This window comes from Asparagus officinalis, chromosome 3 (assembly GCF_001876935.1).
Source record: "Asparagus officinalis chromosome 3, Aspof.V1, whole genome shotgun sequence".
Taxonomy (NCBI): Eukaryota; Viridiplantae; Streptophyta; class Magnoliopsida; order Asparagales; family Asparagaceae; genus Asparagus; species Asparagus officinalis.
Genome location: NC_033796.1, coordinates 106,983,823 through 106,997,082, shown reverse-complemented (window position 1 = coordinate 106,997,082; position 13,260 = coordinate 106,983,823). Strand labels below are relative to the sequence as shown.

The 13,260-nt window shown below is 35.3% G+C and overlaps 2 protein-coding genes across 2 annotated transcripts; one reads left to right on the top strand and one right to left on the bottom strand.

Moving 5' to 3' along the window:
* Positions 473-8,433, top strand: LOC109835554 (trafficking protein particle complex subunit 2; the record flags this gene model as incomplete). Its single annotated transcript, XM_020403521.1, has 4 exons — positions 473-561; positions 730-791; positions 1,267-1,352; positions 8,138-8,433. Coding segments are annotated over 4 exons (330 nt in total), but the record flags the coding sequence as incomplete, so codon positions are not given.
* On the bottom strand, positions 11,394-12,235 carry LOC109832438 (uncharacterized protein At1g15400). Its single transcript, XM_020399799.1, is given in 2 exon segments — positions 11,394-11,960; positions 11,962-12,235. Coding segments are annotated over 2 exon segments (333 nt in total). The 5' UTR covers positions 12,193-12,235; the 3' UTR covers positions 11,394-11,858.

Genomic DNA, 13,260 nt, shown 5'->3' with positions numbered 1-13,260 from the left:
GGTACAAGATATACTCATGCACTTGTTTAATGAAGATTTATTGGTGAAACAGAATTATGATTTTACATATATAGACAGAAAATAGGCGAAGTGTATGACTGTAAGAGGATGCAAGAGAATCTGACATTACAGAAGATATTCAGTAAGAATCTGAATTTTTGAGGAAAAAAAAAATCAGTGAGGTGTTAGTGATGCGAATTGCAAATGTACAGAACACGATATTGGCAGTTCCAATTATATGTCTTTGAATTAGAATATGTTTATTTCTTAAAAATTTATTGTTGGTGGTTCTGTCGATTAAGGATCTGTAAGATAATCCTATGCAAATGTGGTATTCCTGTATAAAAAGACCTATAAATCTGCCCACAACCTTGACCATTAGTAATTGTGCTCCTTAACAATTTTCATGGAAATGGTCTGTTTCATATATGTTTAATCATGGTTTCTTTCAGTTTTATTCACTATTTTGTGACAGAAAGAAGAAGCAGCTCATCAGCACCAATTTATTTTGCATGCTGCTTTAGATATTGTTCAGGACCTTGCATGGACAACAAGTGCCATGTGAGTCTTTTTGTCTTAGGCTTACATTGTCAGTGCAGTATTGTTACACATATATTTTATATTAGTTTCACGCAGATAAAAAATAGATAATGTATGCTGCAATGTCTTTGTTGATTGTTCTGTATTAGTATTTTTTTGGCCTTTATTTAATCTCTGTGATACATGCAGGTTTTTGAAGGCCATTGACAGGTTCAATGACTTGGTGGTGTCTGTGTATGTAACTGCTGGTCATATCCTATCACATAAATTATTGTTGCAGTTGTTTTTTGATGGATAAATGACTTGGCTGATAATACCTGCTTAACTCATTATATAACAGTTTTTTTGGGTGTTTAAGTTTTATGGAGATGAACACACTAACATATTCTTGTATCTTTTGGATAGGAAATGAGCAGTAGCTCTCAAAGTAGTGATAAAGTTAACATCTGCCTTTTTTTGTAGAAGTAAATAAAATAACATGATTGTTGGAAAATGAGGTATTCTTTTTTTGAAAGCTAAATGGTAAATACTCTTTTTTGCAGTATGGGCTACTTGATAATTTTTATTATTGTATTGTATTCTATAAAAGTGCCTTTTTTATGTTGGAACATGTTAACCATTCTGATTAAGTTGTTTTCTCATTTAGTAACATGTTGACCATCATAATTTCTTTGTATAGTCCAGCACTGTATAAATACTTTGTCTTCCTTAACCAGTTCTATCCACACACTAGATTGATGCTGCTTCATGATTCACGTAATGAGGATGGGATAAAAAGTTTTTTCCAAGAGGTTCATGAACTTTATATTAAGGTAATTCTGTTGCTTCTCATCTACATTTTATACTGAAAGAACTTCTCGGCCACATTTCATCTTTTTTAATTTTAACAACAAATGTTGATTCTTTTTGACATATATAATTCGTATTCTGTATTGCTAGACGCATATATTCTTTTCAAATTGTCCCGCATCTTTGTTATCACTTGCATGACAGGATATGTATTATTTATTTTCACTTGGATCTTCATTTTTACAGAATTCTTCAGAAATTAAGAGAGTAACAGGATAAATTTGATTATCCATGCTCAATTCGCTGGTGTTATCCAAAATAGTTTTAGGACCTAGATATGTTTTACAAGATTAATTATTCTGAAACTTTTGACAATTGGAAAAGGAAAGATGCTGGTTGGTTGCCATATGAATTTTAGCAACATTGCAGAATTATATTATAGCTCAGCTATCTGTTTACACATACATAGTCTGTGCTTCTTGAACAAACATGTTGATAATTTCTGGTCTTTAACTTCCAAAAGAATGCTATTAATTAGAAAGATTGGTTATGAACTAAATACTTGGGTATTAAGGAAACTTCCTGATTCTTATCCCCTGGTCGTTTAGAGGAAAATTCAAGATTAATGCACACTCAGCTATTATGATGTAATGAGGTCAGATTTTTAAGGACTATGGTTAACATGTAGGGGGTGTTTGATGCGAGTCACTGTGCGAGCACCTGTGATCGTGGAATTATCAAAGGTGGGTTGAGAAGAGGATGATAGAAACACAAGAATAATTCAGTATGTGGCGAAGGAAAATACCCTCTCTAGATTATGATATAAAAAGATTACAATCCCTCTCTCACAATCTCACTAGAATCGAGAACAAACTCTCAATTCTTTCTAAACCCTAATCTCTCTTGATTAGAATCTCTCTTTGATTACATCTGATTCTCTCTCTAGATCAAAACTGATCTCTCTTAGACCTAATCTCCTTAGATCTACATCTCTAACCATCTCCTCTGTTTAGAAACCCTAAAACAATCCCTTATATAGGTGTAACAACGTGGATGACAAAGTGGTAAATAACCAAGCCCAAACCTCACAGGAATTCGTGCAAACAGAAACCCAAACGAACCAGGAATCCTTCGATGAGTCGACTCATGTGCATATATGAGTCGACTCATGACACATGGGTTGACTCATACAGTGATGAGTCGACTGGTCAGAGACTTTTGACAAAACGGCTGAGTTTCATGAGTTGAATTATAACAGGCATGAGTCGACTCAACCTAATAAGTCGACTCATGACTGTTATGAGTCGACTTACGAGCTGAAAACTGGATGCTTCGATTCTTCGATTCGTCGTCTCGTTCCATGCTTCAACCTGCGTTCCACTGTGTTGTTTTACACCTCTATTATTAAGTTATCATGAGAATCATCTATCCTCAAGTTCCTATGAGGATCGTTAAGTTCCGAAGAGAAGATACACCCGTATCATAGGTCCCCCTTTTAGGGACTTGAAGTCCCATTCAAGTTAGAACTTTAGCTGAGGAAACTCGCGAGCTCCTCTCACTTAGCCTTGCTAGGAACCTGACCTTGACGTCTAATGAGAAACGACTCCTTCGTCCCCCGCCTCGTCACGGTCGTCTTTCGCTCTAAAATACAATCTTCCTTCAGCGGTTCTTCTCTATCAAACCACAAGTCTTCAACATGCGGCAAGATCACCTTGTCGCCACCTTCATCATCCAACAATGGAGGTTCGAACAACTTCAAATATTCGGCATTGATCACCGAATACATGCCTAAGTAAGGTGGCAAATCCAACTTGAAGGCGTTATCACCAATCTGATCGAAAATCCGAAACGGATCATAACGTATAGGTTTTAACTTCTTCCCTTCGCCCTTTAGCATCTCCTTACTCAATTTCAGCCATCTTCTTCTTCCTTAATTTCTGACTCCTTTCAATAAAATAAGGATCTCGCCTAGATTCTTGTATTGCGATCGAGTCAGGACTATACACAGGATGTCCCATTCACAGGATCTGATCGCTCTGATACCAACTTGATACGAGTCGCCATGCAAGCACCTTTGATCACAGAATTATCAAAGGTGGGTTGAGAAGAGGATGACAGAAACAAGAATAATTCAGTATGTGACGAAGGAAAATACCCTTTCTAGATTATGATATGAAAAGATTATAATCTCTCTCTCACAATCTCACTAGAATCGAAAACAAACTCAATTCTTTCTAAACCCTAATCTCTCTTGATTAGAATCTCTCTTTGATTACATCTGATTCTCTCTCTAGATCAAAACTAATCTCTCTTAGACCTAATCTCCTTAGATCTATATCTCTAACCATCTCCTCTGTTTAGAAACCCTAAAACAATCCCTTATATAGGTGTAACAACGTGGATGACAAAATGGTAAATAACCAAGCCGAAACCCGACAGGAATTCGTGCAAACAGAAACCCAAACGAACCAGGAATCATTCGATGAGTCGACTCATGTGCATATATGAGTCGACTCATGACACATGGGTCGACTCATACAGTAATGAGTCGACTGGTCAGAGACTTTTGACAGAACGGCTGAGTTTCATGAGTCGACTTATGACAGACATGGGTCGACTCAATCTGATGAGTCGACTCATGACTGTTATGAGTCGACTCATGACTGTTATGAGTCGACTCACGGGCTAAAAACTGGATGCTTCGATTCGTCGTCTCGTTCCACGCTTCAACCTGTGTTCCATTGTGTTGTTTTACACCTCTATTCTCAAGTTACCATGAGAATCATCTATCCTTAAGTTCCCATGAGGATCGCTAAGTTCCGAAAAGAAGATACATCCGTATCAGTGTTATTCGTTCTGGATTGTTGAGTATGACTAGGGCAATAGTCCATGAATTCGATATTCTTGGATTGGGATTAGGAATAGTATTTTTTAGTTTAGAGCTGTGGATTCTTAGATTGGATTTTTAGTTTTTTAGTAGAATTCTTGAATTTTTGATTTGTATTATTGGGTTAAAAGGTTGAATTCTCGAACTAAAATTTATGGACTATTTTAATTTTCAGAGTAACCTTTTTAGTTGAATTCTTCAACTTTAAAGCTATGTAATTAGGAATTTACGATTTTTAACATTAGATGATTGTTATTATCAAATATAATTAAAATTTATTTCATAAGACACTCTCATTTTGATTAAGGAATAGCAGAACAAAAGAAATTATATAGAAAGTAGAATTTTAACACGTGCAAACTCATGTGAGAAGAGAAAAAATATAGGAGTTGAAGCTTTTAATTTGAGGTGGCATGTTTAAAATTTGATTAAAATTTTGAGTTTATATTGATAATCTAGATGTAATAATTTTTTGATCTAATTTTTATAAGAAAGATAAATGATATTCACTTATCTTAAATCTTAATAAAATATTTGCAAAATAAATTTATTTTTTGAAATTACTTTTTATAATTTACCAACATAACACATGACTATTTATTTTTTATAAATTTATTCACATATGTTTAATAATTAAACCTTTAGATCTTTTGTTTTTAATTACTTAGGATAAATTTAAAATATAACAAATACACACACACGCACACACTAGTATTGTGTACGTGCGTTGCACGTGAACACACTTATTGACCATTCATTGGGATTTTATAGCTATTAACATGTTATAAGTAATTAGTGAAGAATTAATGTTATTTAATGAGTTTATGAACAGTGTCATAATGAGTCTTAATGTATAAAGAGATTAAGTGGGTAAATCGATAGAATGTGGTGACTTTTGTTTGGTGGAATTTTATAATCTTGTTGTTTCCTTTGATGGGAAATTTTTGATGTTATCTTATACATAGAGCACAAAAAGATCATAGGAAAGTGTGGAGTTTTTTTAATAACCCGGTCGGAAATTGAATCCAATACTGTAGGACCCATATTGGAACTATCTTGATGATTCGCGGTGGCCAAGTGTGGAGTTAAAATACTTGAGATGTCGTAGATAATTAGTGGAGGATTAATGGTTATTTGTTGGGGTAAATTGCACCAAATGCACACACAGGCAAGGACTCTCTACATCCTTGATTGTAGAGAACTTTTACAATTAGTTATGTATTTTAATAGCATTGGATCATTTAGTGGGCCTTATATTTATAAAAGAATTGGTGATATAATTTATATAGTGAATATCATTCATAGGGATCACCATGCAAGGAGGAGATGTGATTGGTGAGTTGTAGAGATGCTCTACAACCAAGAATATAGAGGATTGGATTCTCTAACCTGCACACACCCGCGCACAATCTCTAGTGCAAATAACTATCTCCATAAACACAAACACAATATTTTGCATGAATAAGTGTCTGGTTACTTCAATTTCCAAGGGCTATCCAAAAAGCCAGTGGCCCAAAGTCGGCATGGTTTTAGCCGGGCTTATACCTGGTTTAGGCTCGAAAAAAAGCGTTGATACTTAAAATGTATAATTATATAAGAACTGCATTCCAATGATGTTAAGTGCTAGTAAATGGGTTGAGGGTGCTTTTTGTTATTATTATATTTAGGGGGAGGGGTGGGGGTGGGGTTAGGGATGTTCATTAATGAGAAAAAAGTTTTCATTATCATTTGACAGAAAAATAATGATAAATTAAAGCATAACTAAAAGAAATCTTGTCCATCCTTCTTATTCTTATACACAAAAGACATATAATACATTTTTTTATAAGAAAAAGTTGAGAAAGGTGATGATGAAAGTTGGAGAGATGGAGCAATTAGTATATAATTAATTGTGGTGTTAATGAGAGTTAGTGGAGCAAGGGTATGAGTGAATTGTTAAATGAAAAATTAATGGTAATTATTGGAGAGGTTATGAAAATTGAGTATGTACGTGTATTCATGCATGGATATAAGTGTTTTATATTTGTATTTTCATCCATTTATGTATGTGATTTATGCATTCCAATTACAATTTATAATTATATAAGAATTGCATTCCAATGATTTTAAGTGCTAGTAAATGGGTTGAGGCCTTGAGGGTGCTTTTTATTATTATTATTTTTGGGGGAGGGGTGGGGGTAGGGTTGGGGATGTGCAATAACCTAAAAAAAAGTTTCCATTACCATTAGACAGGAAAATAATGGTAAATTTAAGCATAACCAAAAGAAACCTTTTTCATCCTTCTTAGTCTTATACACAAAAGACATATAAGACATTTTTTTATAAGAGAAAGTTGATAAAAGTGATGATGGAAGTTGGAGAGATGGAGCAATTAGTAGATAACTAATTGTGGTGTTAGTGAGAGTTAGTGGAGGAAGGCTATGATTGAATGGTTAAATGAAAAATTAATGGTAATTATTGGAGAGATTATGAAAATTGAGTATGTATGTGTATTCATGCATGCATTTATGTGTCTTATATTTGTATTTTCATCCATGTACGTATGTGATTTTTGCATGCATGCATGTGGTTTAACATAAGGTGATGGGCATTTTAGGAAGAAATGTTGTAACACCACAATCCTCTTTTATAATAGTATTATATATATATATATATATATATATATATATATATATATATATATATATAGAGAGAGATTGATAAAATCTGAACATAATGAGTCTTATGGACAGAAAACAGCAGGAGAATAGATCTATTTGGAGAATGACTTGTTCCTCAAGTCTAGATGATTGAATCTGCATGTATCTTGAGTGTGTTTCACCTTCACGTATCTGTCCAGATCAAATCATTTACATCCATCCTTCAAAATGAACTTCAAATCTGTTCCACAATGGCTAGTCTCTAGTGCAAGACACCAAATCATGTTCATATATATATATATATATATATAGGTGAAAACTCCTATCAACTTAAGTGGATAGCAAATAGTGTGTCCACCAAAGTTTTTAACCACTCATATTGCCTAGGGATCCATGTATTATATAAAAAGGTGTTTTATATTAATATATGTGTGGTTAGAAACTTTGGTGGACATCAACTTAAGTTGATAGGAGTCTTGCTCTCTCTCTCTCTCTCTCTCTATATATATATATATATATATATATATATAATTATGTGTGTGTGTGTATAAAAGAATTGTATTTAATACTAAAATAGAATAGAGCTTCTAATAAAATCTGGGATGAGAATAAGAAACGCACAAAATTTTCTTTGGACTGTTTGAGGTTGAAAATATGTAGTTGTATCCTAAATGGATAACATTTAAATTTAAATCTGAATCTTAATCCTAAAGGAATAACACCTTAAATTTAAATCCAAATCTTAGTCCTAAATGAATAACTCCTTAAATTTGAATCCAAGTCTTAGTCCTAAACGAATAACATTTTAAATTTAATTTCAAATCCTAGTTCTAAACGAATAACACACTTACTCAAAATCCCGACAAAGCCCCAATCCAGACTACAATCCTGAACAAATACATACACCCCCCCCCCCCCCCACCCCCACCCCACCCCCTCACCAAAAAAAAGAAGCCAAATTAACAAAAAAACACCAAGAAGCACACATACGCACAAGCAAATTCGGTAGGTCACCTCGTAAAATGCTGAAAAAGAAAGGAAACGCTACTGTGTGCCAATAGATCTTACCTTGGTATCTAGTTTGGCTGTATGGATTTTATATGACTAGATTTTTTTTTCTTGCAGAAATGCTTTTCCTTAATTCTAACTTTGCTGTCTTACTGTTCTCTATGCTTGTGTAAGGACAATACGATTCATTTCATACTAGTCTAAGTCAACCTTGTAAACTTCATCTGAATTCAAAGTGTTCATACTAATATATTCTTTCTAAAAATCTGTACAGATTCTGTTGAATCCTCTATATTTACCTGGGTCACGGATAACTTCGTCGCACTTTGATACAAAAGTTCGAGCTCTTGCTAGAAAATACTTGTAAATCAAGTTTCCTTAATGCACAGAGGAACTTCGCTTCTGATGTTGTTTACATATTACCTCTTTACCTTGTTTTGTTGGGTTTCATCCAATGTAATCTGAATCAGCCCTTCATCAAACATCACATTCTATATTTTATGCAAGATACCTTCAATTGAGAAAGTTGAGATTATATGCGAGTAAAACTACCTAGTTGCTTGAGCTGTATTTAATGTGCATTTTTCTTCTTTTTGCAACCTTCATAAACTTCTTTAAAGAACTTGCATCTGAAAGAAATCATGTTTTCAACTGTTTTTGCTAAACTACCATGAAAGTTGGGAAAGTTTTCTTTATTTGAGAAGTATGTTTTGTACTTTTATAACGACAGAGAAATGTCGTGGCTACTGAAAATTGTTGCTGATGTTATTAATTGCTTGAATACCCTGAAAAGAGGAGGAAGGGAAGTAGTATAGAAGATGAAGTGAATAGGATGAAAACTGTCCAAAACATGCCATGTGTGAAGTAAAAACTTGCTCTTACTGCCGTCGGATGTGGTAGTTTAGTGAGAAAAGTGATGATAGTTTGCTCTCATGAAAATGATTTATGATGCTTTTGTGCAAAATGTCTCCTCAAAGTTCATTCTAGCATCCGAAAGAAATCCTACAGAGGACCCTCTATAAAGGGCGGGAAGGATGTTATAGCATGCTTCCCAGTACAAATTTTAAAGTCAGTGATGACATTCGTATAGGTTTGCCTCAAGCTGTTGTATTCGCGAATAGAGCGCGGCTTTCATGCCAGTGTTCTGTGTGCGCATAGTCACCGAGGCCAACCACTAGAATGGTGGTATGGCCGAGGCCGCCAACCCTTGAATTCTTACCTTCTCCCTTATCTCAACAAGGCTTTCAATCAAGAGCAGGGGCTCAACTAAATTGCCTTGTTCAAGTTTATAGAGGAGTCTGATCGCACCCATACGATATTATAATTGTACTGATATTGATGGCGCTGATGCTCATACCTAACATTACTTTAGAATCGATAGCGATATATGTTTCACCCACAGAGACCCCTTTGCAGGATCGCTTGTCCTGCTTGTATCTTTCACGATGCCAACGAATTCCCATCATGACTACATGAATGAACGGCTGAAAAAAGAACACCATGCCCACCCTCTGTTTTTTCCAAGTATACAGGAGCATCCAAATTCAATGAGTACACCTAAATGATAATAATAGAAATTTCCTCTATGAAGTGAATAAAAGCCTCCCGCTACTTTGGTCCCCCAACGCCCTACTAGGCTACAATACCGTTGGGTGGCTGTTGGGGGTATGAATCAAACCCCAGCCCCCTTGAATATCTTGGCGCCCCGTTGAATCATATTCGGACGTAGAGAATACAAATCTTATCAAAACATTGACGACGGTGAACTGCATTCATGGCTGACACGCGCGCCCAACCACTAATGACAATTGTACGCTACGAATTAAGATTGCAATGTAATTTCATTTCATGGAAACCGACTATTTAAACAGCCCATGTAATAATTTGTTTTATTTACGCTAAGGAGGGTGTTATCTGCAAATTAATCCTCATGGCCTGGTCAACTACTCCACTAAAAAGAAATATCCATGTCCCCTTCGTGCATTGATAGTGGATTAATTTACCCCCCCCCCGCCCCCCTGCCTGTTTCAAGTAAAACGTGGACCTAATGTCACCAACCCTTGTCCATTGTTATTGATAATATATAGAAATATCCAGTTTGACAACAATGAGAGATCGAACGTGTAAAGCTAGCCAACTTTGGGCTATCATGGGTGCAAACAAGAGAGCTACTTCTGTGTTTTCCACCTTGGTTCTAAAAAAATAAAAAAAAGTTAGTTCCATGTGATGTGCACCAGCATATTGAAGGTTAGAGTTTTTTCCATTTAATTTTTCGAATAGGATGCAAAGCTACAGTTTACAAGAATATCAAAGGAAAAAACATGCACTCTTTTAAAACCAAAGCTCATCTCTAAAATCCATATAGATACATGTCCATTTGATCGTATGTTCAACTAGCCATTTAATTGCTGATCTAAACAAAAAATTTAGAAACAAAGCATAGTATTGTAATCTATTTTAATCTTCAACATCCAAACCAGATCATCATCTTTAATTATAATTATATTTTGCGGAAAGCAAACCAATAAATCTTCATATGCAATGGCGTAGCCAGGAATTTTTTTTTTGCCCTGGGCGAAAAAATAATCCTGGCTGGCGATGAATCCCAAGGCGCAAACATCGGGCGAAGGAGATGCCTCGTCCTCCTGCTCCTCCGTCGTCGGAGTCGGTACAAAACCTAGCTTTGAGCGGAGTGCATTTTGTTGTAGTGCTCATAGCTTCTTTCCATTGTCCTCGAATAGAATGACCAAAGATAATGCAAGTATAGGTATTGCAAAAAGTAAATCTTAGGTAGCATTATCCATCGGCCCTTGTTTGCATAGAGCGCCATGTTGTAAGTGAATGCATGAGGCTCAACATCCCCTTGTATTTTCATCTTCTTCTCTCTCTCCTCTGTCTCGAATATGTTATGTAATATATATAGTATTATATATATATATATATATATATATATATATATATATATATATATATATATATATATATATAAAGAGAGAAGAGACGAGAGAGAGAGAAATGGGTATGCTTGGTACCAAGCATAAATTTTGTGCTTGGTAGTGATGTGTCACATACTCATCACTCACTACCCATGTGAATGTGGTCCCAATATTGAATGAGTGGAGGGGATGTGACAATCACTACCAACACAACTTTTTGTGCTTGTACCAAGCATACCATATTGCTCATATATATATATAATATATATATATATATATATATATATTTATATATATATAGTATATATATATATATATTATATATATATATAATATAATATATATATATATATATTATATATATATATATATATATATATATATATATATAATATATATATCGCAAAATCTGCCCTGGGTAGGGCAAGTCTCATGTGGCTCCGCCACTGTTCATATGTGCATAGAAGAGCATCATATACTCATTTTAGATGTATGTCTACTTTTCCTCTTCTTGATTCAGAAACAATTCATAACCGAGAAGCCTCAAACCCAAGAAGGATCAACATGTAAGGATGAAACTAGACTTTCCAAGCATAGAACACAAATTTACCAATATTTTTCTAAGAATAAAAAGAAAAATATTTGCTCTATGTGGACAATACGTAACTCTGTTCCACATGTCTAGTTACAACACAAATCATGTTAATAAAAAAAAAAAAAAAAACACACACACACACACAAAGGAAAGGAAAAAAGAATTATTTGCACTCTTATTTTCCAAGGTTTCACCCTTTTTAATACCGATAACGCTCCGAAGTTCAATTTTGACAATTTGATATCTCTACACAGAGCGTAAGAAATTCGATGTTAATTTTGTTCTCAGAAATTAATATCAACATTAAAAGGTAAACGAGAAATAAAAATTTAAAAGCTAGGGCTTTCCGGTATCAATTTGTCAAAACAGAGCTTCAGGATTTCGACGATGGAACAGGCTGAAACTTTAAAGGACTAAAGTGCAAAAACTAACCACGTCAATTAATTCAGCCTCCTCTTCAGACATTAGCGATGACCGGTCCTCTTGCTCTTGGTCCTCCTCCTCTCCATGCTGTCAGCCTTCCTGAAGACCGCGCAGAAGCCGCAGCCGGAGATCTTCGGCGACGGCAGGGTCCACCACGGGCGACACGTGGACCGTGCCTGTGCCCGTGGCGTCCGCCGCCACCCTGCATGTGCAGGGAGCCGGTGCTGCGGGAGTGGCGGAGCTCGAGGCCGCCCGCCTTCTGCCTTCGACGGCTTCTTCGTTTGTTTCATATTCCGACAGGAATCTGTCCTCCCAAACTAACCCCGACGAGCCTGATCTTCTGAAGGTCTCACTCGACCTTTGCAGACCAGCCATCTTTAGGTTCTCTCTCTATGTGAGAGGGGTTTTATAAGAATTTTTTTTTTGGCGTGTTCTATGCGAGAAATGAAGTTTGATATGTGTGTGTATATATATATATATATAGAGTGAGGCGCTGAGTTTTTCAAACTGTTTGTATGAAACTCAAAGAGAACCTCACACGTCTTACATCGGTCTCAATGATAGGATAGTGAGAGTTATAAAAATAGCTCTTTAACTTCCCGTGGTTGGTATAGATCACCCCTTTTATGGGCTGTTCTGATAAAATTCTTACTCGTAATATACTTCTACAAGGGTCAAAAAGAGGTAATCGTTCAAAATTAGGGGGTTTACTAGTAAACTTATTTAGGTAGGTTAGAAACCAATTAAGACTTTGGTTGCGAATAAAGAAACTCTCTTTTATCAAATTACCAATTGTAAACCTCAATGATTTAATAAACTTTATGTATGGGGTTATCGATCCTACTTTAACCGGATTATATAATTTAACATTTTTTCTTAATGCGTCACACATTAAAACTAACACATCAAAGAACAGCCAAAATAGGGACAAGATATTTGAAGGATGGTGCATTATAATTCCCTCCCTTTGTTCAGACAGAAGATATATAATAAGACTCTGGAGCATATAACTAATAAATCATGCTTAGCTTGTCAAAACAAAAATTTGAAAGAAACTTCCAAAATATATTGATCATAAAAATTCATACAAATTTGGATCTTTTTTACCGCAAAGAATAGCAGAGGGAACACATTTTGTTCCGAACTAATATCAGAGCAAGAAAACTACAAGTTGGGTGGCCAAGTAATACATTGAGGGATATAACATGTATAATTATATTTTATTAAAGCTCGTGTATGCAAATTCAAATTTTGAACCAACAATTAAAACAACCCATTAGATTTCTGCTTGCACGGGGGATTTTTGCACCTAAATCCAATCATCGGCGTATATGCCAAATAATTTTTTTGGCCAATTAAAGTTCCTTGCCGATTCTTGATCGTTACCCTCCGCGGGAGTTGCGGCGTGAGGAGGAGGAGGAGGAGGAGGAGGAGGAGCACGAG